Here is a 26,733-nt window from a genome sequence, read left to right on the forward strand (position 1 = left end):
TTCCGAGAGGTAGGTAGTCCACATTCCAGCTATAAGATCTGGCAAAGAATTTTAATTGCATTTTAGGTTTTTAAAACTTACTTTGTTTTAAATTAAGATAGTCTATAGAAGAAAAGAATAGTTTAAACTAACCCCTTAATATATATTAATTGATATTTTAGAAAGTTTTAAGTATTCAAAAGATGGTTTTTTTAAACAAGTATTTGTTAAGCGCCCACCAAGTACCTCCACATGACCCAGGGGAGTTGTGGAAGGAGGAGAGGAAAGCAGTGGAAAGAAGTCCGTCACCTGCATGATTATCCCTGAGTTCTAGTTAATAAACATTTGCAAAATCCTTACCGAGGGTGGCACTTCTTCCACTTCAGGTACAAGGTACTCAGAAGCGGGCCAGTGACGCTACGACCGGCACAATTAAGCTACTGTGCTTGCTGCGAGACCGTGAGGCCCGTTCTGGTTGGGACCGAATCCTTTCCTGACCCAAATGCAGCAGTCTGCTGCAAAACCGGTTCTTCCAACCGTTCCCCAGCAGGGACGTCGAGTCTCGAAAATACTCAACAGAAATAACCACATCGTTACTGGTCTGTGAAAGGATACCAAAAATAAAGCCACACTTCACTTTTTCCAAGGGAAAAGCTAGCACTTTGTGGCTTGGCTGTTTCAAGCTGGCAGCACTACTGCCTTCTTTGAGAAATGCAATGGTTTCTGAAATACAGCAATTAAATTTGAACAGTGTGTTCTATCATGAGTCATATATATCTGACAAAAGGCAGTATGTATGGGTCAAACCTTGGCTTTCCAGAACCTCTCGGAGCCTCAGTCTCCTCTTCTGGAAAATGGGAGGATTATAGGACCTATGTCATGGGGTTAAATACGTCAGTGCATTTTAAGGATTTAGAGCAATATCTACCCCCATGGCAAGTACACAATAAATTATAATTGACAGTGTTATTAGTATTTTTTTTTCTATCTGACAAGTAAATGTCATATTTATTTTATATCTTGGCAATGTCTTTTCCTTCCTTAAGCTGATTGTATTCACTGGCATAGAATCTTAGAGCTGAAGAAACTAGATATAATCTTGTACATCATCATTTTTTCAGATCAGCCTATTTTGGAGGTAAATCACCCAGTGCCAGCCAGGTCTCAGCAGCAGGTGGTCAGAATCCAGATCTTCCCCTCTCTTCCCACCTCCCTCCAGCCTGGACGTTTTTCCCGCTGCCCCGGTACCCCAGGTGTGAAATCCACCTCTGGGTGCTTCCCGTGGGAAGCTGGGAAAACTGCTACATCTGAAGGCATAGCGCACCTTTAAATATCAACTTCACTCCCTTTCCCACCAAAAATTAAAAAAAAAAAAAAGACTCCAGAGGGTATCAATTGGGCAAATGGCTTAGCTTTGGAGACTAAGTGTGGACTTCTCTGTAGTTCTAACATTGGTTCTCTAAGAAGTTAAATCCAGAGCTAGCTGAATCCTATTGATCTATTTTTATTCATAATGTTAAAATGTGAAATGTACAATTTTAGGAGAGAATTTCCCTTAGATTTTGAATTCTTAAGAATCAGTCTTACTCCAGGGATCTTTGCCTGCCATCATCCAGTTTATTTCTTTACATACTGAGACCAAAATAGAACAAAAGTAAAAGTTTCTAAGAAAACACCGAAGCGCATGTTTACAGTTTATGATAGCTGTTTTCAGGTTTGGGCTTGGAGCTCCAGCCAGCTCACTAAATTACTGCCTTCTCCGCACCATTTTCAGCTGAGGTTCTGCAGAACGAGGCTGCTGCTAAGATTCTCTGAGAGTGCCTCATTTCTGTCTTCTTACTTTGGTTGAGTAAACTGTATGTGTTGATCAATCTATGCTCAGCTCCCCAATCATAGCCCCTATTTCTCATTAGCCAATATATTTTATGAATTTCAGTGTGCTTCGGACTCCCAGACAGCTTGTCCGTCTTCATTAACAAGTATTGGCTGTGATACATTACCGACAGCAAAATCCGCATAAGCAATATGACGCTGCATGCAGCTAGCATAGCGCTCGCTACTGTGGGGATTGGACTTGGAGTGCTTTCTGCTGCCTGGAGAATGTATGCAACAGAATGTGTTCTCCGCAAAGCAGGTCGCTGTCCTGCTGCTGTGGTAACAGTCCACTGGCATCTTTGCTGCTGCACCACGAAACCGTTTCTTTTCTCCTTTCCGGCCACAGCATGATGCAGTTTGTGGCCTGTTCTCTCAGATTTCTGTCGGGCAAAGAATACAGGCACACTTTGTTTCTGTGGTGGTGGTGGTGATGGTGGTGAAATACTGTGACAGTAAGCAAACAGCTCTGAGGACGGAACTAACTCTCTCATGGTTCCAAGCACAGTGCTTACAGAGCAGAACCGGGGGTGCTATTATTTGAACCATCCGCCGAAAGAATGTCTGGAGTAGATGTTACTAAAGAGTAAAATCTGTTTCAGCAAGATTTATTTATATCAAAAGTAATGTTTAAGAACAGATTTGCAACTTAAAATTCAAACTAAATGGTACTTAAAGAGCTATATTTAGGCCGCTAAGCTTTTAAAAGCTTCCCTTTTCCATACCTTTTGTCCGTAGCCTTCGGCGTCTTAATTCCCTTTGGTCGTTGTCTTCGAATGAACCCCAGGGAGGTTTGATGGAGAGACACCACTTACAAGAGGCTCGCTTTACTGCTTCTGAAGATCAGTGGTAAAGCTCCAACAAGCTAACTTGCAAATAGCAAATAAAGAGCCACATAGAATCTGAGCGGGGAGAACTGCTGATGGTGCCGGGAGATAAATACCAGGTTCTCCATCTCATTTTTTGAGCTGTGGGAGAATTAAGAAAGGAGAGGCGGGGAAGGGCGGGAGTTGTGGTTCCAACAGGGTTTTTTCGAAACCTGAAAGCTGAAAATGCTTTTGTGTCACTGGATACAGAGGAGGAATTATTTGGGTGCTCACAAAAAGACTTTTCTTTTCTTAATACTATGTTTTAGTCCACAGTTATAATTTATTTTTGAATTTTTGTCTATGTTGGAAGATAGTTTATTATTCGATGTTCCCAGTTATATTAAAGAATATGGTCTGAAATATTTTTAACTAGATTGTGCTTTACAAATGATAGCAGAGACTACCTTTTTATTCTGGTGCTTGTGACTTGTCTGAAATCGGGTTTCACAAAATTAGTAACTTTCAAAATAAACGTTGAAAAGACCGTTTTTAAAATAGCGCTATCTGATTCTGCTAACAGGAACAGCAGGTTGTTCCTGCTGCAAGGGAAGAAACCCCGGTCCCGTCAGTGCCTTGGCGAGTTCGGCTCCCTGCCATCGTTGTTGGTGCACCCACCTGTGCTGAGGCTGACACATGGCAGGTGGAGGGACCCCCTGCCCTTGTCGCTGCCCTCCAGAGTAATGCAGCTGGGAATAAATGGCTTAAGCATGCTTTAATGTATCTTACTATTTTCAAACATCTTTATTATGCTTCTGCCTTGATACTTATCCAATATGAACTGCCTGTTTTAAAATGGTGAACTTCTGTAATGAAAATAACGTTTATTAACTGTAGACCTTTAATCAGGCAGAATTTCTTATATAAGAAAGAATCTGGAGAGTAGAGGTATATGGAGAAACACAGTTCATTGACGTCATTATCTGTTTCTCATGGGGACAGGATTAAAGAGAATGAAACTTTGAAGTCCAGAGACTTCCCTAGATGAACCCTATCAAGTGTGTCTTTCTTCAGTTTATGCCTCTTCCCGGCCTCTCCAAGCTGTACATCCGCTTGTGGGTGTGCCAGCACTGATGACATCTCCGACCTGCCACAGACAAGACCGAGCCCGTTAGTGGCAAATTCACCTTCCATTTGGCACTTCCTGGATCTAAAACCGTCCTTGTTTCCGTATCCAGCTGCCCGTCAACCAACAAGTGGTTGTTTCTAAGTTTCCAGATTCATCGAGAGCCCGGCCACCTCCGAGCCCCCCTCCTGGTTGAAGACCTCCAGAGGGACCCGCACAGGGCGAGGCTCTGTGTCTGCGTCCCTCGCTGTTCTTTCCCGCGGGCCAGGAAGGTGCTGGCTTAGAGAAGGGGCACAGTACATATCGAATGACCGATCCCAGAAACTGACTTTGAGTGTATAAAATAACATCCGCTGAACTGTACACCACCTTTGCATGAACAAAAGTATAATTCTGTCCTTTCCAAATGAGACTAACTTTAAGTGATTTTGCAGCTCTCTTGTTCGGTAATCTTGATATAATTGTATCTGTCATTCAGATAAGCTGCTTCCTAGCTGCTGGGTGCTGTTAGAGGCACCATGTTATTTGATTTTCAACACAAGCCTGTGAGATGACAAGAGTCCTCATTTTACAGATGAGAAAAATGAGCTCCACAGAAGTTCAGTAACAGTGAAGGTTGTAGAATGAGTGACTAGCAGGTGACACATGGCGAGTGGCAGTCAGGCCCAGAATACAGTGACATTGGAAGTACTCTGCACTCATGGCATCGCCCTGCCTCCCCTTGGAAGAGAGTGTACTCCCAAGTCTTGGTATAATGAGGCGCTTCCTCCTGGGGTGGCCGGCATTACGCTGGGGAACAGATGAGCCCTGCCATCTCCGAGCCGGACATGTGAAGCTCACCTCTCACCCCTGCGAGTGGCTGCCGCGGAGCTGACGCAGCAGTCTCCTTTCTCCTTTAAAATGTTCGCAGTTTTCTGTTTTTAAGAAAAAAATTACAAGAGCTTGCCATAGGGCTTGTTTCTCTTAGTGATAATCTGGAATTTAGAAAAGCTTTGCTTTCGGAAAGAATCGGTAATTTATTTGAATATTTGAGAGAGAAGGGCACTAACTGACCTGTGCCGCTCACCGGCCCACCTGAGCCTCAGCTACCTTTGGAACAGCCTGGAGGCCAGCCCCGGCCCGTGGCTCCGATTCCATCGGTCTGGGAGGATGCCCAGTCATTGTGCGTTTAAAATGCCCACTTAATTCCAGTGAAAAGTTGGGGCTCAGATTTCAAAACAACCAGTCCTTTTTGTAATTGCTTCCTGTCCAACCTTGAAAATATGGTAGTTCAGAATAAGTTTAAAATTTCCTGTTATAGTCCCACAAATGTAAAGTGATTGACTTAACCTTAAAGTAATGTTTATCAGCGATGAACACAATTAGTCCATTGTTTCCTCTATCTTTATGATCATTTTAGATTTACTATAATGTTTTAGATCAGTGTGAAGACTTCTTAACTTTTAAAATCAGCAGTTTGTAAATGAGTTGATAATAGTGAAAATGAAGATGCATATCCTCGGGTTTTTGTGTGTCCTCAAATGTCTAACGAGGCCATCTAGTTTCTGACGATGTCTGTATCAAGTCCGATACAGGTTTCTGCTAAGAGGTTGTACTTCCACTTGCTCTATTATCGATTACCTTATTTTTACATGTTGTTACTCCTGTTTGCCTTCATGAGAAGGATCTCGAGGGCTTGTTTTCTAAGTCCTCATCACACTATTTTAGAATACTAAGCCTGTCTTTGGGCTGTGGTGACACTGACAGATGAATGTAACCTCATAAGTATGTATTTGTTGTGGCCTTGCCATTGTATTCTCTTTGTACGTTATTTTGGAGAGCAGGACATTTTTTTTTAACACGGTCATTTGTTGGTAGTATCTGAGATTGTGGGCTAAATGCGTCTAGTTCGGGTCCGGCTCTCAGTCACTGCCCCTCCTCCACGTCCTCTTTCCCTGGGACCCTCTCTCTTTACGCAGCCTGATTCCTGCCTTGTGGCCCAGGCCACTCCAGAGTCCTAGGTGGTCCACCGAACCATCATGGTGGATCTGAGAGGCAGATATTTAAATTTACTATAAATTCCTTCATTTGAAATTTTAGTAAGTCAGGAACCAGGCCATACCTAGACTGGTGCACTGAGAGACTGAGTTTCGGAAAGGGATGGCAACATTAAACTGGAATTTATACACTGAGTGGCCAGATTATTTTGATATCTGAATGCATAATAATTTGGCCACTCAGTGTGTGTGTGTGTGTGTGTGTGTGTGTGTGTATGTGTATTTTAGAGGCCTGGTGCATGAATTCGTGCATGGGTGGGGTCCAGCCAACCTGGCCAGGGGGAGGGGGACATGGGCGGTTGGCCGGCCTGCCTACTGGTCGAACTCCTGGTCGAGGGGACAATTTGCATATTAGCCTTTTATTATATAGGATCTACACTGAGTGGCCAGATTATTATGTGTTCAGAGATCATAATAATCTGGCCACTCAGTGTAAGTGCATCTGTTCCCTATGTACTGACTTCCTTTTTGCAATCAAATCCTTTAATAGACTTAAAATCCAGGAAGAAAAAAAAAAACCAGTTGTCATTTTTAATAAGAATTCAATTATAAGTAAAAAGCAATTTGGTATCTGTTACCATAGTTACCAAGTGGCTTTCCTGTAGTTTCAGAGAAAATGGGCTCCTTCATTCAAAGTAATTCTGAGGCTTGCTGTGGGGGGCGGGGCTAGGAAAAAGGTGGCCAGGGTGGTAGCGATTTCCCACAGAAGCAGGACGCGTTACTGGAAGAGCCCTTTGCACAGTGAGTTTTAGAGGGCCCCCCACTAAGTGTAACTATATTTGATTATGAGTGGGCTTTTTTCTTAAGTTACAATATACTGCTAGCCAATTGGGTACCAGATTCAAACTTTAGAAATCTGCTACAGTTTACATGGGGTGCTTGCTATATTTGCACAGGATTTTAGAACGTTAGGCATTTTCTGTGTTTGCAAGCACCAGCTGTATCTCAGAGAAACAAAACCAGGCAAATAAAGATGAGGCCACGTGTTTTAAACCCACGGGAGCTGCAGGTGGCGGGGTCTGACAGGAAGGAGGACGCATCTATCCCTGTACTTGTGTGTTTGGTCTTCACGGTATCTGAACATTAGCGTTCTAATAGTTCGTAGTGTAGGTTAGGTGAGGCTCACATTTATCGCCTGTTTTGTTAAAAGAGTCTTTTCTCTGGAAACTGGCAGGCGTGGGACACCTGGTGACTAGGTTTCCTTTCAGAACTGGCTGTGGTAACTAGGAAGAATTGGATTGAAAGGAGGGCGGGAGTTGAGTCACAGGGTGGCAGAGGAGAGGTAGGACCAGAGTGCCAGGGAGCAGCGACATGGAGAGTTAGAGTGAAGGGGTGGCAAGTCTAGAGAATGTTCTCCTCCCAAAGAGTTGGGCTCACTTCTCTGCCCCAGAGGAGCAGGAGGAAAGAGCGCAAGGGCAGGGTGTGACATTTCCAGATCACAGTGTGGCTTGGGCTGTTGCTTCCACGCTCCCAGCCGAGATTCTGCTTTTTCCTTCCACAGAAATGCTCTCTTTTCTTCCCAGCCTGCGGGAGCCCTCCTGTTTACTTAACTCAGGGCTGGGGAACCTTTTTTCTGCCAAGGGCCATTTGGATATTTATAATATCATTTGCTTAATATAATTCACTTAATATAAACTGATGTTGCTATGGAAAAAGCTCCTAGATTTATTGAATTTCGAGTCCTACCTGCAGTTGCTTTGGCAGGGCCAGAGCTAATGATTTCTTGGACCTCATACGGCCCGCGGGCCGGACGTTCCCCACCCCTGCTCTAAACCCTGAAGCCACCTCCACGGTGCCTTGTCCTCTTCAGCGCTCTCCCCGCCTACACACACACACACACACACACTCTCTCTCTCCCTCTCTCTCTCTCTCTCTCTCTCTCTCTCTCTCTCTCTTTCTGTATTGAGCGCGAACCTCTCTGAGACCCCTGGATGCTGTGCTGTGGTGTTTGTGTGAAGGTCTAAGGAGAGTCCTGGCCTTCTCATCAAAGCCCTTGGTTTCCTGCAGGACGTAGCTGTTACTAGTCTTGGTGAAATGGAATAAGCAACATAGAGAACCCGATTTGACAGGTATTAAACTTAGTAAGAACATGTCCCATTGTCTGCTGATGTCGCTGTGGGGTGACTGCTGTCTCGCCCAGGGACATGCTCTTCACTGAAATAGCCCGCAGGCTGGCGGACATTTAGGGGACACCTTCCGGGTGCAGACCCCTTCTCTGGCAGTTTTCACTCCACCGCTCAGAACCAGCCTTCTCCAGCCACAGCATCCGACCTTCACAGTCTTCACGGTGCCGCTGTCGCCCATCGACAACATCAGGGGCAGGGCAGTGATCACTCAGGAGGGAAGGCCTGGTGGGTCAGCTTGCCAGCGGGCAGCTCAGCGCCCTCCCCCCCACCCCCCAGGACAAACACACTGGCTCCACAAAAGCCCTCCTAGCCGCCCAATGCTGGGCACATCTTAGTTTTTATTGTCCAGAGAGTCTCCACCCTAAAAAGTGCTTGTCCTCCACCCTAAAAACAAAGACACAGTCCCCCACCCTAAAAACAAAAGTGCTTGTCCTCCACCCTAAAAACAAAAGTGCTTGTCCCCCACCCAAAAAACATAAAGACACAGTCCCCCACCCTAAAAACAAAGACACAGTCCCCCACCCTCATATATACAGGCCAGTGTTAAGGAATTTTGTAGCCACCAGATCCTTCAGAAGCAAGTCCTCCTAAGAGAACAAGATAACCCCTTTCAAATTTACAAAATAGAACCGTTTTGAAAGGCAGTGGTATGACCCACACTTCATAGACTGCGGTACTTTCTTAGCCTTTGTGGAGTCTGTGTGTCGTTCTAAGTAGCAAATTTAACAAGTCCTTAGAACTCGTCCACAAATTATGAACAGAATTCCCATTTCCTAAGTCATGGTCTCTTGTCAGGCATTTGTGTGTGTGGCTCCCATTTCTCTCTTTGTACTTCCAATATTTTCCCTTCGTTATTTTGAATATATTTTTGTGAATCACAGTGAGACCGTTTGTAGAATAAGTCACGCTGTAACTCCCTTATCAGATATGCCTGAAAAGTTTTATTCTCTGAGAAACACTCTCTATAGCTGGTAGCAGCCGGACACAGAAACAGCGACATTTTTGGTGGTTTATTTTTTTATGTGGATCCTGCCTCTGCCTCCAGGGGCGTTTAAAGTGGGTATCGGATAGTCATGCGACTGTGCAGACGACACTCATGAATTCCGTCCAGCTGATTGATGGTGTCTGTGCCGAGTAAGTGGTGGCATAGTTGATTCCCTTTCTGGGGAGTTTGATGCTGAGTGGTCCTTGGGGGCCTGTCTGCCTTCTCCCTGGGCCTTGACGCCCAGTCTTATGGTCAGAACTGCTGCTGCACCTTAGTCTCTGCTCATTCAGAAGCTAAGTAAAATCCTGTAATGCTACCTGTTATCCGCCCACGGGCTCGGATGATGATTTGGGTTGATGCTAAAGGCCATTGTAAGACTGCATTTTAAAATTAAGGAATTGTCAAGCACAGGTCTAGTGGATGTCATTACAGAACTGATGCAACCAACTGATTTCAGCTCAGATGCAAATGCAGCAAGCATCCTACCTGCCAGAGAAGATGAAACTGAGGTCCACGTATGAACACCTTTCTCCTGCATTTTACGAAGCTCAGTTGCTTGCATGTTACGCGTGCAGCCGAGTGATGTGTTTGCTTATTACCTTGCAGGTGGACGTGGGCGTGGTGCACTTCACGCCCCTGACGCAGCCCAAGATAGAGCAGCCCTTCAAGCTGGTGGAGAAAGTTGTTCAGAACGTGTTTCAGTTCCGGAGGAAATACTGCCATCGAGGGCTTGGGTAAGAGCCCTTTCTCTTCCCTTCATAGCACGCCTTATAAAATCCTCAGTTACTGTTCAAGGATTCCGAACTGGGTTTTTGTAATTCTTCAAGCTGTTAATAGTACTCTCCGTTCAAATCCTGGGGTGCGCAACCCTTTGCCGCTGAGGAAAACAGAAACCTTGACTAGGCCTCAGATGCCACTGACAGGTTAGGTTTGGTTTGGTCTTAAGTACAACCTAAAACTGACAGTCACGCTGTTTGCAATGACCCTGTACTGGGAAGGTCACGATTTCTCTATCAGCACTTAGACCACCAGTGTATTAGTTCCAGGTGTACAACATAATGGTTGGACATTATATGCCTTACGCTCTGATCACCACAGTCGGTCTAATAGCCATCTGTTACCAGGCTGGGTTGTTCCTGTACCATTGATGGTATTTGCTGCACACTGCTTCCCTGTGGCTTACTTACTTCGTATCTGCACCTTTCCCCCTCTTATTCTCCTTCACCTTTTACCCATCCTCCCACCACCTTCCCCTCTGGCAGCCACCAGTTTATCTGTGTCTGTCTGTTTTGTTAGATTCCACCGTTAAGTGATAGCAAATGGTATTTGTCTTTTTCTGACTGACTTATTTCACGTAGCATAATACCCTCTAGGGCAGGGGTCCTCAAACTTTTTAAACAGGGGGCCAGTTCACTGTCCCTCAGACCGTTGGAGGGCCGGACTATATTTAAAAAAAAAACTATGAACAAATTCCTATGCGCACTGCAGGCCCGGGATGAGTCGGCTGCTAAGCAGGACAGGCAGCGGCACCCGGCGGGCCGCATGTGGCCCGCGGGCTGTAGTTTGAGGACCCCTGCTAGGGCCATCCATGCTGGTGCAAATAGTAAGATGACATTCTTTTTTATGGCCAAGTAATATTCCATTCCATATCTTTTTCTTCTGTTCACCTATCAATGGACATCTAAGTTGTTTCCAAATCTTGGCTATTGTAAATAATGCTGAAATGAGCATGGGTGGGGATGCATATATCTTTTCAAATTAGTTTTTGTTTTATTTGGCTAATTACCCAGAAGTAGAATTGCTTGAACAGTTTTTATTTTTTATTTTTTGAGGCACCTCCATACTGTTTTCCATCGTGGCTGCACCAGTTGCAGTACCACAGTGCACGAGGGTTCCTTGTTCTGCATCCGCGCCAACACTTGTTTGACTTTTTGATGATAGCCATTCTGTCCATTGTGAGACGATATTGTGGTTTTGTGTGCATTTCCCTAATGACTGGTGATATCAAGCCAAAATGGTACCATGAAGTATGCATGCAAGCCCGTTTCTATTTAGCGCAGAGCGCCTCTGTTCCGCCATGCTTACCCACTCCGCATGCGGGCTCAGACCTCTCTCTCCCAAGCCCTTTGAGATGAGCCCTGCAGAGCCCTCGGACTCGAGAAAAGGAAGTAAAATCCAGGGGAAGCTTCACAGTATTTCGGCGCCAGTTTTGCTCTGCATTTTAAAACAGTGGTCTCGGTCGGATGACATATAAACTGTATACCTCACACCAGTGTTAAAGATGCTTCAACAGATCTTAAAGAGGGGACATAACGATTTGCATTTTCACATCAACTGTTTCCTAACTTTGCCAAGAAAGGTCATTCTTTTGGGGTGAATGTTCCAAAAACTATGTTCAAATGATAGAGAATCAGAACTAATGATGTCTCCCACAGCAGTAAACAACTTGCATATTAAAAGCTGAGGCAGATGAAACTTACATTCCCCTCTGAGAACGCAGCTGAACACGTTATTTACACTCACCTCAGAGATGCAGGTATAGACGGAGCTTTGAAAACATGTTCCCCCGTGGGCACGCCTTGCAGGTCAGGCTGCCTCAGCCTTCTCGGTGGTCCTGCTGCCCGGAGGCGGAGCTGAGGCTCCCTCCTGGGCCGGGAGGCGGAGCTGAGGTTCCTCCTGGGCCCGGAGGCGGAGCTGAGGTTCCCTCCTGGGCCCGGAGGTAGAGCTGAGGTTCCCTCCTGGGCCCGGAGGCGGAGCTGAGGTTCCCTCCTGGGCCCGGAGGCGGAGCTGAGGTTCCCTCCTGGGCCCGGATTTAGAGCTGAGGTTCCCTCCTGGGCCCGGAGGCAGAGCTGAGGTTCCCTCCTGGGCCCGGATTTAGAGCTGAGGTTCCCTCCTGGGCCCGGAGGTAGAGCTGAGGTTTCCTCCTGGGCCCGGAAGTAGAGCTGAGGTTCCCTCCTGGGCCCGGAGGCGGAGCTGAGGTTGCCTCCTGGGCCCGGAGGCGGAGCTGAGGTTCCCTCCTGGGCCCGGAGGCGGAGCTGAGGTTCCTCCTGGGCCCGGAGGCGGAGCTGAGGTTCCCTCCTGGGCCCGGAGGCGGAGCTGAGGTTCCCTCCTGGGCCCGGAGGCGGAGCTGAGGTTCCCTCCTGGGCCCGGAGGCGGAGCTGAGGTTCCCTCCTGGGCCCGGAGGCGGAGCTGAGGTTCCTCCTGGGCCCGGATTTAGAGCTGAGGTTCCCTCCTTGGCCCGGAGGCGGAGCTGAGGTTCCTCCTGGGCCCGGATTTAGAGCTGAGGTTCCCTCCTGGGCCTGGAGGTGGAGCTGAGGTTTCCTCCTGGGCCCGGATTTAGAGCTGAGGTTCCCTCCTGGGCCCGGAGGTGGAGCTGAGGTTCCCTCCTGGGCCCGGAGGCGGAGCTGAGGTTGCCTCCTGGGCCCGGAGGTAGAGCTGATGTTCCCTCCTGGGCCTGGAGGTGGAGCTGAGGTTCCCTCCTGGGCCCGGAGGCGGAGGTGGAGCTGAGGTTCCCTCCTGGGCCCAGAGGTAGAGCTGAGGTTGCCTCCTGGGTTCGCACCCTGCCAGGCGCCACCAGGGCTCCGCCACCTCTTCCCTCTCAGAACCAGGCATGGTCAAAGGAGGGTGGAAGGAAGCATTGTGATTTGCAGCATTGCTCAAGTAAAATCCTGATTTTTTTTTTTTTCTCTCTCAGAATGTTATTCCCTGAAGCCCAGCGCTTGGAACGCACTGGGCAGCTGCTCCAGTTGGCAGATGTGGACCCTACCCTTCGCCCCTGCCACCTCTCTGTCTCCCATTTTAAGAGCCTCTGTGACGTGTACCGGAGGATGTGTGATGAAGACCCACACCTCTTTACTTACAACTTCAGAGAAGAGCTCAAGAACAACAAACGCGCCCGTCAGGACAAGGAGGCGGACAGGGAGAGCCGCAGCCTGTAGCCGCACTCGGGGCTGGCGGCTTCCCCAGCGTGGCTTCCCCAGGCCGAGCGTCTCACACCTGTATCCTGACTTCTGCACCACGACAGAAATACCCATTACCAGATGTGACTTTCTTCCCGTTTACTGTACAGGTTGGTAGAGAAAATAAATATAATCAAGTTACAGTACAAGCTTTCTTTTAATATATATATGCATAGATATGACATGTTTAGTATAAACAGCATCTATTATTACAACCTTACAAAAATGAAATTTCTGCACATTGTGCCCCTAACCCACATTAAAATAACTTAAATCTGCTTTAAATAAAGCAAAAACTAACAGCTCAAAGTAAATGCCCAGAGGATGGAGAAAAACGACCTTGTTTAAAAGCTATTAACACAACTTCCCCTCCTTTTCCCACATAAATTAAAATAATTAGACTGCCGTTTTAAGGGTTCTAAGTCATTTTGACACCTGCTCAAAAGGGATATAAACTAAGTATTTTACAGATTCTGACCAGTTGAATCTAGTTTTCTGGTCCACAATAAATTAAAATAACTTAAATCTTTACAACTATTTTGTGGGAAAATGTATACTGCACAAAACCCAATAATGAATAGTTTAGCTTTTCTGCCATTTCCACTTCACCACCCGAAGTTTAAAAGTGAAACGGGCGCTTCAGTCCGCATCCGACGGAGGCTGCCCTAGGAGTCTCCGTGGCTCTCGGCTTCATAAAAGCACTGCTCGCTGACAACCGACGCCAAGCTCCGGACGCTGAATTCTCGCTCGAGCACGGAGCTGAGGTCGAGGTTGGCATTTTCAGGCTGGCTGTCAAGGGACTGGTGGCGCGTCTGCGCCTTTAGCAGAGTTCCCCTCTCCCTTTTGGTGCTGTTGGCTTTCCGTTTAATGGCACAGAAGTGTCCCCGGACCAGTTTGGGCTGCTCCCCTCGTGGCCGGTCGGCGGAGCCCGGCTGCTGCTCCGCAGGGGGAGCATCCGGGTCCTCGGAGATCCTCAGTCTCTGGAACTGAATTTCTATGTCTTTGGTGGGGCTGCCCTGCCGCAGGGTCTGATGGTAGTCCTCGTCCTCGTCACTCAGAATGTCACTCTCCTTGATGAGGTTGTCTGGGAAATCCGTGAGGCCCGTGGGGGGGTGTTTCAGAGTGTCTTGCCCGCCCCCCGCCGGGTGGCAGCCGCTGCTCTGCGTGCTGCTGCTCAGGCTGCAGTCGTCGGAGTCCAGCGAGCTGCCCTTGCCCGGCTCGCCCGGCCACTCGCTGCTGGAGGAATTCCTGAGGACCTTCAAGGACCTGCAGGAAGCTGCGAGAAGAGAAGCACACCCCCTTGTGACAGAGAAACGGGTACCAGTGTGTGGTTTTTGCATTGTACGTTACACAGTTTAACATCTTAATTACTGGAGATTTTATCATCTCACTTCAGTTACCAAGCATCCTGGGACTTGGGCAAAAATGCAGGTATGGAAATTTCATCTGAAATTTGACGTTGGGGGATTTAGTATTTTTGGATGACCAGTTATCAGAGCTCAACTATTTCGATAGAAAAATAAGCTACAAACTACTGTAAGGGCTAGGATTCCTACTTTTCCAATGGATACACTGAAATGTTAGTTACAAAATCTAGGTTCCTTGTCTTCACTACCTCACCTTGTCATTTGATAACCAAGACTACATCATATTTCTATATCTACCTTCTCACCTTTGTCCCTTGCTGCTTCACTAAAAGGAGACAAATATGCCGAAACCGGTTTGGCTCAGTGGATAGAGCGTCGGCCTGTGGACTGAAGGGTCCCGGGTTCAATTCCAGTCAGGGGCGCGTGCCTTGGTTGCGGGCACATCCCCGGTGGGAGGTGTGCAGGAGGCAGCTGATCGATGTTTCTCTCTCATCGATGTTTCTAGCTCTCTATCCCTCTCCCTTCCTCTCTGTGAAATATCAATAAAAAATATATTAAAAAAAAAAAAAAAAAAAAGGAGACAAATGTTCTCTCATGAGAACTGTCTCTGCTGGAATTTCTACCCAACTTCCAGAGATTTCATGTGAGTAATTATTTGTGTTGCATTTCATTTCTCTGGGGCTGGAGGAGGAAGGGAGCTCTGGTTGTGTTTCTGTAGACAACAGCATCTTTTTGATGGCTATGGCTTATTTGGGTAAGAGAAAAAAAGGGAAATATACAGTAAATTTGAAGAAGTCACACTGTGACCCAAAAAGAAAGACATACATTTTATAAGAGTAAAAACACGATCAAAGATAAAAACAAAATAGTTACTACAGAAAGGAGGTTCTACAAACTTAAGCTGAAATTTTAAAAATAGGCAGAAAGTTGAGAGCAGTGTGATTTGGCACGTTTACCTGCTGCTCTAATAGGATAAGGAGGAGGATTTAGGTTTCTGATCTTAAGGCATTAAGTACTGACTTTCTAGATGCCTACAGTGTTCTGAGCACCAGAAATACTGCGGTGAGCAGTTCAGTGCCTGGACTCCTGTACATCTTGGTGGAAGAAGCAGATAAGATGGTAAGTGTAGCCGTGTCGGTGGTGGTAAGAAGGGGTTTGGGGTTGGGGTGGTTATCCTATCTAATAAAAGGGTAATATGCAAATTGACCGTACCTCTGCTACACCCACAAGCCACACCCACAAGCCAATCAGGAGCGAGTATGCAAATTAACCCAACCAAGATGGCTGCAGCCACTGAGCGAGCAGGAGGTTTGGGTTTCCCCAGCAATGAAGGAAGCCAAGCTTCCCGCACACCCTGACCAGCCGTGGACTCCACTCAAGGCTACAAAGTTTTAATTATAGAAGATAAATCCCAACAAAAATGGCTGCGGCCATGGAGTGAGCAGGAGGATTTGGTTTCCCTGGAGATGGAGGAAGCCAAGCTTTCCACCCGCCCTGGCTGGCCCTAGCCTCCGCTCAAGGCTACAAAGTTTCCATTATAGAAGATAAATAAATCCCAGAAACCAGGGCCTCCGCTTGGGTTGCCAGGGGGCATGGCTGGTCTGCAAACCACCACAGGCCCCTCACCCAGGCCACCCCATGCCCCAAGGGAACCCCCACCCTGATCCGGGATACCCTTCAGGGCAAACCAGCTGGCCTCCACCCATGCACCAGGCCTGTATCCTATCTAATAAAAGAGTAATATGCAGATTGACCATCACTCCAACACACAAGACGGCTGCCCCCATGTGGACACAAGATGGCCGCCACAAGATGGCCAGCAGGGAAGGAACCAGGTCTGCAAGGGAGGGCAGTTGTGGGCGTTCAGGCCTGCAGAGAAGGGAAGTTGGGGGCGACCGGGCCTGCAGGGGAGGGCAGTTAGGGGTGACCAGGCCAGCAGAGGAGGGAAATTGGGGGCACCCAGGCCTGCAGGGAAGAGCAGTTGGGGGGAACCCAGGCCTGCAGGGGAGAGCAGTTGGGGGGGTCCAGGCCTGCAGGGAAGGGCAGTTATGGGCAATCAGGCTGGCCAGGGGAGCAGTTAGGCATCAATCAGGCTGGCAGGGGAGTGGTTAGGGAGTGATCAGGCTGGCAGGCAGAAGCAGTTAGAGGCAATCAGGAAGGCAGGCAGGTGAGCAGTTGGGAGCCAGCAGTCCTGGATTGTGAGAGGGATGTTCAACTGCCCATTTAGGCCCAATCCTATAGGATCGGGCCTAAATGGGCAGACGGACATCCCTCGAGGGGTCCCAAATTGGAGAGGGTGCAGGCTGGGCTGAGGGATACTCCCCACACACCCCCCCCCCTCCCCGTGCATGAATTTTGTGACCGGGCCTCTCTCTAGTCTATATATATAAAAGGCGAAGTGATCATCCGTCTGACCAACCGGCCAGTACATATGACGAACACTGGCAATTTAAAAATAAACATTGACTCCCACATGTGCGATACATACAAAGCTCTCACTGGCGCCACAATTGAAGCTGAGGTATTAACAGGATCTGCGGAAGGAGAGGTTCTGATTCCAAGAATTGATTTGTCCCCATCTGACACTGGCCTCCCATTTAAATTAATTCAAAGACAGTTTCCCGTGATGCCAGCATTTGTGATGACTATTAATAAATCACAAGGACAAACTCTATAGACAGAGTGGGAATATTCCTACCTGAACCTGTGTTCGGACATGGTCAGTTATATGTTGCTTTCTCTCGAGTTTGAAGAGCATATGACATTAAAGTTATAAATACTTCATCACAAGGGAAATTAGTCAAGCACTCTGAAAGTGTTTTTACTCTTAATGTGGTACACAGGGAGATATTAGAATAAGTTTAATCAATTTGTCAGTCACTGTTTTTATATCCTGTCTTTGCTGTTATATCATGTTATTGTTTATATATTAATCAATTTATATATTCATTTCATATACATTTTACTAATTTTCTTTCATCTCCGACACTTCTATTTTAGAGAAAGGGCGAATAGCGATATTAAAATATTTCTTCTAATTAATTTCCTTTCAGTGTTCACGAATCCGTGCACCAGGCCACTAGTATTTTATAAAAGGGGGCGTGGGAGCAAGAGGCACGTTCAGGTTTCTTAAGAGGAAACAAAGTTACCACTGCCATCTAACTCCCCCCTACCTCCCGTATTTGGGTGTCTGGTTTAGAGCTAACATGTACCCCTGTATTACAAGAGCGTGTCTCATTTTAGAGAAACTCACAGTTTTCATGAATACACAGGAGGCTAGCAAAGTTCTCACCTAATTTGGCTGAAACAGGAACGCGGTTCTTCAGGGGTACCAGGCGATCCTTGCATGCTTTCTCCAGGGGGAATTCACTCTTTATGTGCCGCCTGAAGTTCTCCCTCAGAATAGATCGAATCACCTTGACGATGTTGGTTTTGCTTTCACTGTCACTGGGGGGTGGGGATGGAGAGAAGAAAGAGCATTGGTGTCCAGTGTCACCGTGCTTCCGGTCCCTGTCCCCTCGTCCTGCTGTGGCACGTTGCCGCTCGCAGGACAGACTAAGGCAGTGGCCAACCTAGTGCCTTGGTCTCACTTACAAAGGAGTGAGAACTGAAGTTCATGAAGCACTAGGATTTGGGTATTTTTTGTTTGTTTTGTTTTGTTTTTTGTTAATCGTCACCCAAAGGTATTTTTCCATTGATTTTTAGGGAGAATGGAAGAGAGAGGGAGAGACAGAGAAGCATCGATGTGCGAGAAACACATCGATTGGTTGCCTCCTGCCCGAGCCCAGACCAGGGCCCAAGCCTGCAACCAAGGCATGTGCCCTTGACCAGAATTGAACCCAGGGCCCTTCGGTCCTTAGGTGGACGCTCTATCCACTGAGCCAAACCAGCTAGAGCGGATTTGGGTAGGTTTTTATTCGGTGTGTTCTATGCCAGGGCCACTGCTGCCCTGTGGGGAGTGTGGTGTGGGCTGTGATCCTGAAGCCACCAAAATCCAGGAGGCATTAAACGTAGCCCTCCTTGTTAAGAGCTCCCACTCCATCTCATTCCCAGGGCTCTCACTGCGGGGCGGTGGGGCGTCCTACCTGCAGCACAGCTGGAAGACGGTTTCCGGCCGCCCCTCCGTTTCTGACTTGGTGTGGATCAGCTCCCAGATGGAAGAGTTTTCTGTCCCTGAGTAAAGGGCGAGAGAGTTGAGGCTACACCTGCCAGAGAGCCTGTTGAGAACACCTGTGAGCTCTAACACTCACCATGTAGCCACGTCTTAAAATGTCAACTATTCCCAACCTGACTCTCCCGATTCACTCTCTGTCTGACTTTCACAAATACTTACAAAGAGTTAAATACTTTTTAGTTACTCTTTACATTTCCCGCTGAAGTTTTCAATCCCTTGTAGTGCTTCCTCCCTATCCCTGGATTCCATCCTCTGGGGAAGAGGTTACACGGGTCCCGTTTCCCGCCCCATGCTGCGGAAGGACAGTGAGGAGGAGGGGCTCAGGTGCTTGAGGGGAAAAGGCTGGCCAGTTTAGTCGTGTTCTGGAAGCGTCAGCACTCCGACAGAAATTACACAGGGACCTGGGGTGGCCTGCACCTGACCCTGCGGGTCCTTTCCTCCCAGGGGCTGTGGCAGCAGATCACGGTGATTCGGGAAGCATCTCAGTGTTTTACAGGTGGAAGGGTTTTTTCTTGTGTTTACATCATTTGTGCTGCTGCTTAATCTTAAAGAATTTTCCGGTGTATCTAAACTTACAAAAATTTAAGTTGGTGGACCTTTGTTCCTTTAACAAATTTGGGTGTATCAAGACTATTAGGTTCAAAAGTGTTGATAGTAAAAATAAGGAAATAGTGAAGAAAGGTATTTGGCTGAGAAGAGCCACCCATCAGTCCTTCCTTCAGAAGAAGAAACATCCTCATTTTCCTGCTATAAAACATCAAAACTTAACCCCAAGGTTCCTTCCTATATTTCATCCCACAGTCCAAGGAAGTCTCCTAACATGTGTCTTCGGCATTTGTACTACAGGAAACAGTTACCTGCTGCGTTCCCCAGTCTGACTTGCAGTGCGGATATGGGGATCAACCAGCGAAATTTAAACGGGTCCAAGTCAGCAGAGCTGTGTGCAGGCCGGGAGTTGGAGGGCTGTAATAGGAAAGTCCCCAGTAAAATGTCAGAGCTCGCTCTGCCCAGGGGGACGCGGGCACGGCGTGGTCCCCCTCCCCAGTGCCCGGCTCCTGGCAGTGTGTGTGCTCGGGCTACTCCCAGGGCTCAGGGGCTCAGCTGGCAGGGATAGGGCAGCGTCATGGCTTGGGGGGCAGAAAGTTCTAGGTTTCCAAGCAAGAATGACAACCAAGCCTTCCATGTCTTCACATTGTCGCTGATGGGGAGCTGATGGCTATAGTATCCACAGCTAGCTTTGTTTCGTTTGTTTTTTAAGTCAGGGTAAGGGTCATTTGAAAATAATCCAAAGACTCTCTCTCATGTGTATGGAGGAAACCTGGGCCATTTGGGGGGACATAAAAGCTGATTTTCTGTGCAGGCCCAGCATGGGTATTGGTCTATCTTTTAAAACAGAATCTTTTTGAGAAGAAGAAATACCTTGAGTATTGGACTCGGTCATTACCCGGGGAATAAGTAATATCAGTTGGTGATGCCTGGGTTCTTAGCTGGCTTCTCAGGTCAACATTAATAGGAAAATATAGCCATGAAATGGTAGCTTTAATTAAAACTAATTCTTGTCTTACCAATTTCTTTTTCAGTTTGCAGTTTTCTTTATAAACCAATATGACAGCTCTCTTGAAAACTAAAGAAAAGAAAAGAGAAAGTCTTCCATTATTTTCTACAAACTTCAAGGCTGGACTAGAGCTGTGTTTCAATGAACAAAAAGCTCTTCAGACTTAGAAGCTCCAGGATCTAAGGATGCCAGCCCGTGAGTGACTATGTGGCACTTCCTTCTGTCATGTTTGAGTTGTGCAGAAGTGCCTGCTTATTTAAGAGCTATTGTCTGAAGTAGATGCTGTCAGTTAAAGGAAAACCTCGTTTGGTTTTATTGAAGCCTGAGGACATGGTGCTCGTCGCAGGGAGAATGCACGTCTACACTCACTGTGCCGGCGCTCAGGGAGGAGAAGACATTTGAAGTGCAGCAAACTATTGTGATGGCAGGGTTCAGAACAGCCTCGGAGCTCTGTTCCTGTGACACTCGGAGAGAGCCACTAAGCCGGGCAGCGGGCGGGACAAGATCATGGGTGTACAGAGCAATGGAGTTTTAAGTAAAGTCAAAACGCAGTGATTCTAGCCCTTCTGGAAATTGGAGGGTTTGGCGAGCTCATTATTGCCAGCCTCCTAGTTTACTTACCAAATACTGTGAGCTCCAGGTCCTTCCTGGCTTTTCCTAGAGACAGAAACGGATTCAGCCAGGCCACGGGCGAGTGCAGCAGCAGCTCCCCCATGGAAAGCTCTGTTACCTGGAAAACAGGAGGGCGGGGTGGAAACCCCACCGCAGGTGCATGTTGGAGAGTGAATCACATAGGTGTGGTCATGGCTAACATGCAGGTACATTCGGTTTGGTTTGTAAGATCCCTGTAAACTTGGGGCCTTAAGTAGCGGAAGTGTTGATCATAGGAGCAGCCACACAGTTTAGGTATGCCTACATCAAACTTTGAAAGTGACAGATGTGAAGGCGTTCGCTTCAATGCACATATTACCTGTGGCTGAGACATGCCTCTGGACCACAGCGACAAGGTCCCTCACAGTGCCTGTGTTGGCATTGCCCCCGGACCTAGTGCAGTTACGTCTCTAAGCCATCAAGGACACTAGGCCTGCTAGTAGAAAGTACCAGTGTTGAAACTGACTGTAATAAACAAACTACAGCTCTTTTCTCTTCCTGCCTTTTTCTACTTAAAACACATTGCTCCTTAGATGTAGACTTGAAAAGCTCAAGATTCCAAATTTAGTAATCAGCTGGAAAAATATAGAAATTGTCAAAATTCCACTGAAACGACCTTGATAAGTGAGGAAGTGGCCCCCAATATTCCATGCTAAAAAAAGAAAAGAGAACGCACGTTTCTCTCCACGTGCTGGCTCCCACTTCCTCTGTCCATCCTGCGCTCGCTCTGCATGTCAGCACCACCTCTGGGATGTCCTGCCTCATGCCCACAAGGAGGAAGCGCTCAGGGACCTGTCTTGTTTTCTTTGGTGCATAACATAAGGTTGCATTCTTAAACCAGGGTCATTAATTTGTTACCTTTATACCTAAATCGTGTGGTTGGGTTATTATGAGCATTAAGATCAATGAGAACTTGAGGTATTTTCTCCTCCAGGAAAGCCCTAACAGGGGGGCCTAGTCTGAAGGACACCGTAGACCCAGGGAGCAGGTGCGTGAAGCCTCTCGGGACGCAGAAGTCCCACTGACCTCCCTCTCTGTTCCGCTCTGCTCCGCTACCAGCTGGTCGAACACGGTCCCGTAATCCTCATAAATCTTCTGCATCTCATTGATGTGGCTCGCTACCTTCTCCATTGCTTTCAGCGCTTCTGCAAAACAAGGAATCATATTTATTTTACAATGTTTGTTTGTCTCCAGTCCTATCCGACAGCAGTAATGAAAAAGCTCAAGATTCATGCCAGGATTCGAATCCAGTTCTCACAGCAGTACTATCAGGTTTGACTCAAACAGCCCATTATAATCCAATCATTATAATGAACAGAATTATCTTCCGACTCAAATTCTCTTTGAAATGAGGCAGTAAATAAAAAAGGAAGTAAAGAGTACCAACAATAATAACTACCATTTATGGAGCACTTTCTATTTGTCATGTACTATGATAGGTAATTGGTGTGAGTCATCTCATTTAATCTCTACGATAACTTGATGACTCTAGGAACTGTAATCTGTTCCATTTTACAGATGAGAAAGCTGCGCTGCAGAACGAAGGGTTAAGTATTCAGCCAGACTTCCACAGGGCACCTGTAAAATGTTGCCTCTCCTAGACCAGTTACTGGAATGTGATCCATAACGGCTTTTAACAAGGACTTAGAAATGTCTCTGTAAGTGCTTAATTGCCAGAGACATTGTTTGCACTTGTGTGCGGTGTTTATTTGTAACTTTTTACACCGGCCTGTGGAGGGACAAGATGTTTTTGCCGAAGTTCAAAGGCAGAATTTCAGGTCACCTCATACGGTGTGGAGGTAGTTGTGGCAGGCAGTATTCTTAGCAATCCTTTTAAAGATCTTGATGTGAAATGAACTTAACATACAGTATTTGGAACACTAATCATAATTTGTATCATTTACTTGTACAATTTAATTTTCATACAAAAGTATTTTGTCCTTGGTACTTAGGATGTAAAAGGATGCTTGTCATAGTTAAAAGAGCCAGTTTAATTTACACTCTTCTCCGTGTTCACTAGTACTACTCAGTGATAGTAACATGTAGTGAGCTTCCATCTCCACGGGGTTTATTACGTGTAGCTTAGCTGCCCTCCTGGTTCTGATATGTGGAGAATGATCCCAGTTTCTCTCTAATCCAGCACAGTCTCCCGCTCAGGGATTCTCTGCTTGCCATCAAACTGAGGGGCCGTGTGTACTGGACAAAGTGTATCTGGGGCTGATGGTTTGCAGGGTGACACAGAAGACACATCAGCATCCTCGTTGAAGCATAACCTGTCATTAGGAGTTTGGTTTCTGAGTCGGGCTCTGCCGGAGATTTCCACAAGGTGGAGCCTCACCCAGCGTATTCCATCAGCGGCACTGTGACCAGCGGCTGCCGCAGAACTTCACCGAGCGGGAAAGGAGGCCTGGTTCTCAGTTCTCATAGCTGTTTGCCAACCACGTGACCTGAATTAACCATTTCACATCCCTGGGCTTATTACCTTTTTTAAAAAACGAAAATGGAATCATCCCTCCAGGTTAGCTTGGGGCTTCTCCAATTAGATAATTTTGCCAAATGTTTTGTCCATCCGAAGGGGATGGCCATATATCTAACTTTTTCCGCATATCAAAACTATCTAAGATGAACAGTCCTAGTCCTGAGAAACGTTTCCTAATACACAGGGGCACTGGCTGGCTCGGCCGGCCCCGCTGTCCTCACCTGTCAGGTGGTAGTGCTCCTCACTGTCGTGGTCCGTCAGGGACACCAGCTCCCTGAGCAGCAGTGGGTACTTGAGCACCCTCTGCACGGGCTTGATGAGGTAGGACTCCAGCGTGGACGAGTGCTGCTTGGTGGGGTTCCGGGCATCCAGGAAGGCCTTGAAGGCGTTGTCAGTTTTGGCTGCAAGCACATGGATGAAAGACTCAGGGATTACAGCGGGATGGGTGCCCTTCTACTTCATTCAGTTTTCATGGAGTTACAGATCATGCACGTCTACAGTCCTAAAGCCACTCCTGAGTAAGGCCCCCATTGCGTCAGGGTCAGGCACCCGCTGTCAGCCTGAATTCAGCATCACGGTGTGACAGCTCCCGCGGGCAAAGGGAGCTTACTCACTATCAGAATAGCACAGTCCACACACCAAAGGGTACACTGACCCATGAGAGACTATCATAGGAACCTAACGAGTGAGTTCAAACAATCCTAAAGCCACAACACAATGTTACCATACGCCCCAAAAGATTCATATAGCAAAATAAACCAGTACTTTTCCAGTCCTAGTACAAATTGTTTCTTAATGCATTATTCATAGCACAGTATCTTTTTTCCTTTAAAATAAGTTGATAAGCCCTGCAGCCTTCACCTCTCCAGCTCTGAGCAATCTAAGCTTCCACAGAGGGGCAGTAAGAATGCCTCTCTGCTGTGAGTCCAGCGTCGTGAAGGGCGTGCTCAGGAATTCGAGAGCACCAGTGAACACACCAACTACTGCTTTGGGTCCCACCTGCAGGCACTGGTTGACCAGCTATTGGCAATTCAGCCAATTTGAATGAAGATCTACCCTTCTTTGGCGTTTCGTTACAAAGGCAAAGTCTACACCTTTTAGGAGATGCAGTACCATTTTGAATGAGACTGTCAGATGCAGTGGATGGTGAGATGGCCCTTCTTCGTGATGGAGGAACTGAGCAGACCGTTGGTACGCTGGGAGGAAATCCCAGTGGAGTCGGGTCTCTGTGTGGAGAACTAGAGAAGACAGATCTTGGCTGCGTCTGGTTCACGTGAAGCACTCGGGGCTCCCTTTTACACCTGAGCCTGTTCTAAAACAGGATGAAGTTCTGGCTCTACACCAGGTGGCCGAGCGGAGCCATTGGGGCTGGTGAAACACTCAGTGTCAGGAAAACCCCTAAAGTCCACCTTCCCCTGCTTTTGAGAAAGAAGCATTGACCAGCAAACTCCGGGTCCTCTCTGACAATGCCATTAAGCAGCATTTGATGACAGAGAGAAAAGGCTTGGAACTTAGCTTGGCTGCCAATACCCTGTTGACACAATTAACAAAGTTCAAATGTAGAACCCTCCTCAAACGTGGGCCACCATCATGGAGGGGCGCTCTGATTCACTGGCTTCTAGAGGTGGCAAATCACAATGGGAGCGATCACAGGAGGCCATCCTTAATTCTGAAGAAGGCATTCAAATGCTGGGGCAGTCCTTTTCATCCCGGAAATGTATGACATTATCACAGTTCAAGCTTCGGTAGGTTCATATCTTATTTCCAAGTACACTGGTGACCTTTCCTGGAGACGGTGCAGATGAACCTAAATAGGATTACATGTGTTTTCATAAGCTGTTTTCCACTGCGGGAGCCAAGCAGAGCGCACTCCTGAGGACCTGCATTTGTTTGGTGTTCTCCTTGAGGACTGCATTACTACTGCTCACGGCCTTGAGCTTGAAGTCCTGTGTCTGCATCACTGATGGTTCCTCCTCTTGTCTCTGCTCCCAGCAACGAGGATTCCACAGAGTGGGGGAGGAAACATCCGAGAGACTCTAACCTCACACCTAGAGAGGTCTGCAGTGACTGAAAGAAGCCCTCAGTAACAGAAGAGCCTCGGCTCAGCACCCCTGGTTTAGGGCATCACAGGAATAAGTTGACCTTCAAGTGGAGCATCCCAGGTGGTGACTGCAGCACAAAGACGCCCTCCACCACTTCCACACCAAAGAAGGTCATTGTCGTCATCAAACGTTTGAATACACTTTCCAGGCTGGACAGACTGGCCTGCCCACTCCATGTGCTGGAATTGTGCCCACCAGCTGACCCATTGCAGTTCAGAGCCCAAAGCCCAGGCATCTGTCAGCTCCACAGAGCAATGGTGGCTGGTGGCCAAAGGGAAGAACGATGAGGGTTGACTACCCAGTCTACTTGGACTTAAAAAATTGAAGCCTATAAGATCCAGTGAGATGATAAAAGTGTGGAGAGATGAAAGGTGGCAGAATGTGAGCTGTAACAAGTGTGAGTTTTCCCCCAGTTCTACCAAAGAAGCGCTCATAATACTTCAAACAATTAAAAAAATTAAATTTAATTTTAAAAAAAAGCGCTCATTTTAGTCTGCTCACTTCCTGTGAGCTGGATGGTGGTGGTTCGCAGTAACTTCTCGGGCTTAAGAATAAGATTAACAAGAAGGAAGAAAATGCTATACGTTTTCTACCCCCATCCAGGGGCTTATGGTTCTACGTTTTTAGATCAAGGAATTCGGCGAAAAATAAGTCAGGTGTATTTTCACAGCAAAGTGACCCGTGGCAAAGCAACATCTCTGCTCTCAGGACTTTCACTTTCACCAGTGGATTGAAATAAAAAAACTTTCCCTTTAATGGCATCCGTTTCAAGGTCAAGAATGGAACATGATCCCTTAAAATTGCACTTATTCCTCCTTGTTAGGTACAAATTTATTCTTTGTTAACAACTAAAAATATAAAAAACACAGCTTCAAAAGTTAGGAGTAACTTACCTCGCTCTAGAACCTTCTGCACTTTAATGTGATTAGCACAGAATCCGCTGTACAGCTTGAAGTGGTCGGCATAGTAAAGGAAAGAGCCTCCCAGGGAAAACAGTAATTTCTAGAAAGGGGGGGAGAAGTCCGTCAGACATGGGTTGGCGGGTGTCTGTGGCATCTGACTGCTTTGGTGTCTCCGGGGCCCCGTCTTGCAGATACCAGTGCACCCATGCCTCGAGAAGGCGCCCGCTGGCATAAGCCGGACTGCCCCAGCGCAGCACAGCCGGGCGTCCCCCTAGCAGAGCTGCAGTTTGCAAACTTTCCGGTGGAGGAGCCCGTGGGCGCAGTGTGCCATCAGAGGACACGGAAAAGTTCCAGGAGAACACGGCTGACAAAGGGGGATGTGAAGGGGCTGAGAGGCGCGCTAAGGAAGCCGGCTCTGCTCAGATGCACGATGCCGTCTGTGCTTCCCTGCAGGGCTTCCTGCCAGCGCCGGCGCGCATGTTGGAAACAGGCTCCCTCCGCAGGAGAGCAGGTCAGAACAGTTTCCCATGCGGGTGAGGGATCGCAGCGAGTGCTCCGGGTCAGAGGCCACCGCCTGCACCCCCTTTAGGTGACCTGAGTGAAGGTGTGGAGAT

At 47.4% G+C, this 26,733-nt stretch overlaps 2 protein-coding genes across 6 annotated transcripts in view; one reads left to right on the forward strand and one right to left on the reverse strand.

Moving 5' to 3' along the window:
* The window catches only part of TFB1M (transcription factor B1, mitochondrial), a 48,415-nt gene extending 27,286 nt beyond the window's left edge, over nt 1-21,129 (forward strand). For 2 of the 4 annotated variants that reach the window (XR_013960323.1, XR_013960324.1), the window contains exons 6-8: nt 9,537-9,664; nt 12,625-12,999; nt 20,011-21,129. Coding sequence is in view for 2 of the 4 variants with exons in the window: in XM_080663531.1 (XP_080519657.1) it covers nt 9,537-9,664; nt 12,625-12,868 (372 nt within the window). In the remaining 2 variants the exon portion in view is untranslated. Of the gene's footprint in view, nt 1-9,536; nt 9,665-12,624; nt 13,148-20,010 lie in introns of those variants that run through there. The other 2 variants (XM_080663531.1, XM_080663532.1) reach the window with 2 other exon arrangements.
* Nucleotides 13,030-26,733, reverse strand: part of TIAM2 (TIAM Rac1 associated GEF 2) — a 119,015-nt gene continuing 105,311 nt past the window's right edge. For both annotated transcript variants that reach the window (XM_080663529.1, XM_080663530.1), the window contains 9 exons: nt 26,111-26,219; nt 23,337-23,516; nt 21,663-21,781; nt 20,607-20,715; nt 19,996-20,054; nt 19,288-19,393; nt 18,342-18,429; nt 17,549-17,703; nt 13,030-14,165 (listed from right to left, as the gene is read on the reverse strand). In XM_080663529.1, the coding sequence (XP_080519655.1) occupies nt 13,555-14,165; nt 17,549-17,703; nt 18,342-18,429; nt 19,288-19,393; nt 19,996-20,054; nt 20,607-20,715; nt 21,663-21,781; nt 23,337-23,516; nt 26,111-26,219 (1,536 nt within the window). In that variant the 3' untranslated portion in view covers nt 13,030-13,554. The remainder of the gene's footprint in view (nt 14,166-17,548; nt 17,704-18,341; nt 18,430-19,287; nt 19,394-19,995; nt 20,055-20,606; nt 20,716-21,662; nt 21,782-23,336; nt 23,517-26,110; nt 26,220-26,733) is intronic.

The sequence above is a fragment of the Plecotus auritus genome (assembly GCF_963455305.1).
Source record: "Plecotus auritus genome assembly, chromosome: 4".
NCBI classification, from domain to species: domain Eukaryota; kingdom Metazoa; phylum Chordata; class Mammalia; order Chiroptera; family Vespertilionidae; genus Plecotus; species Plecotus auritus.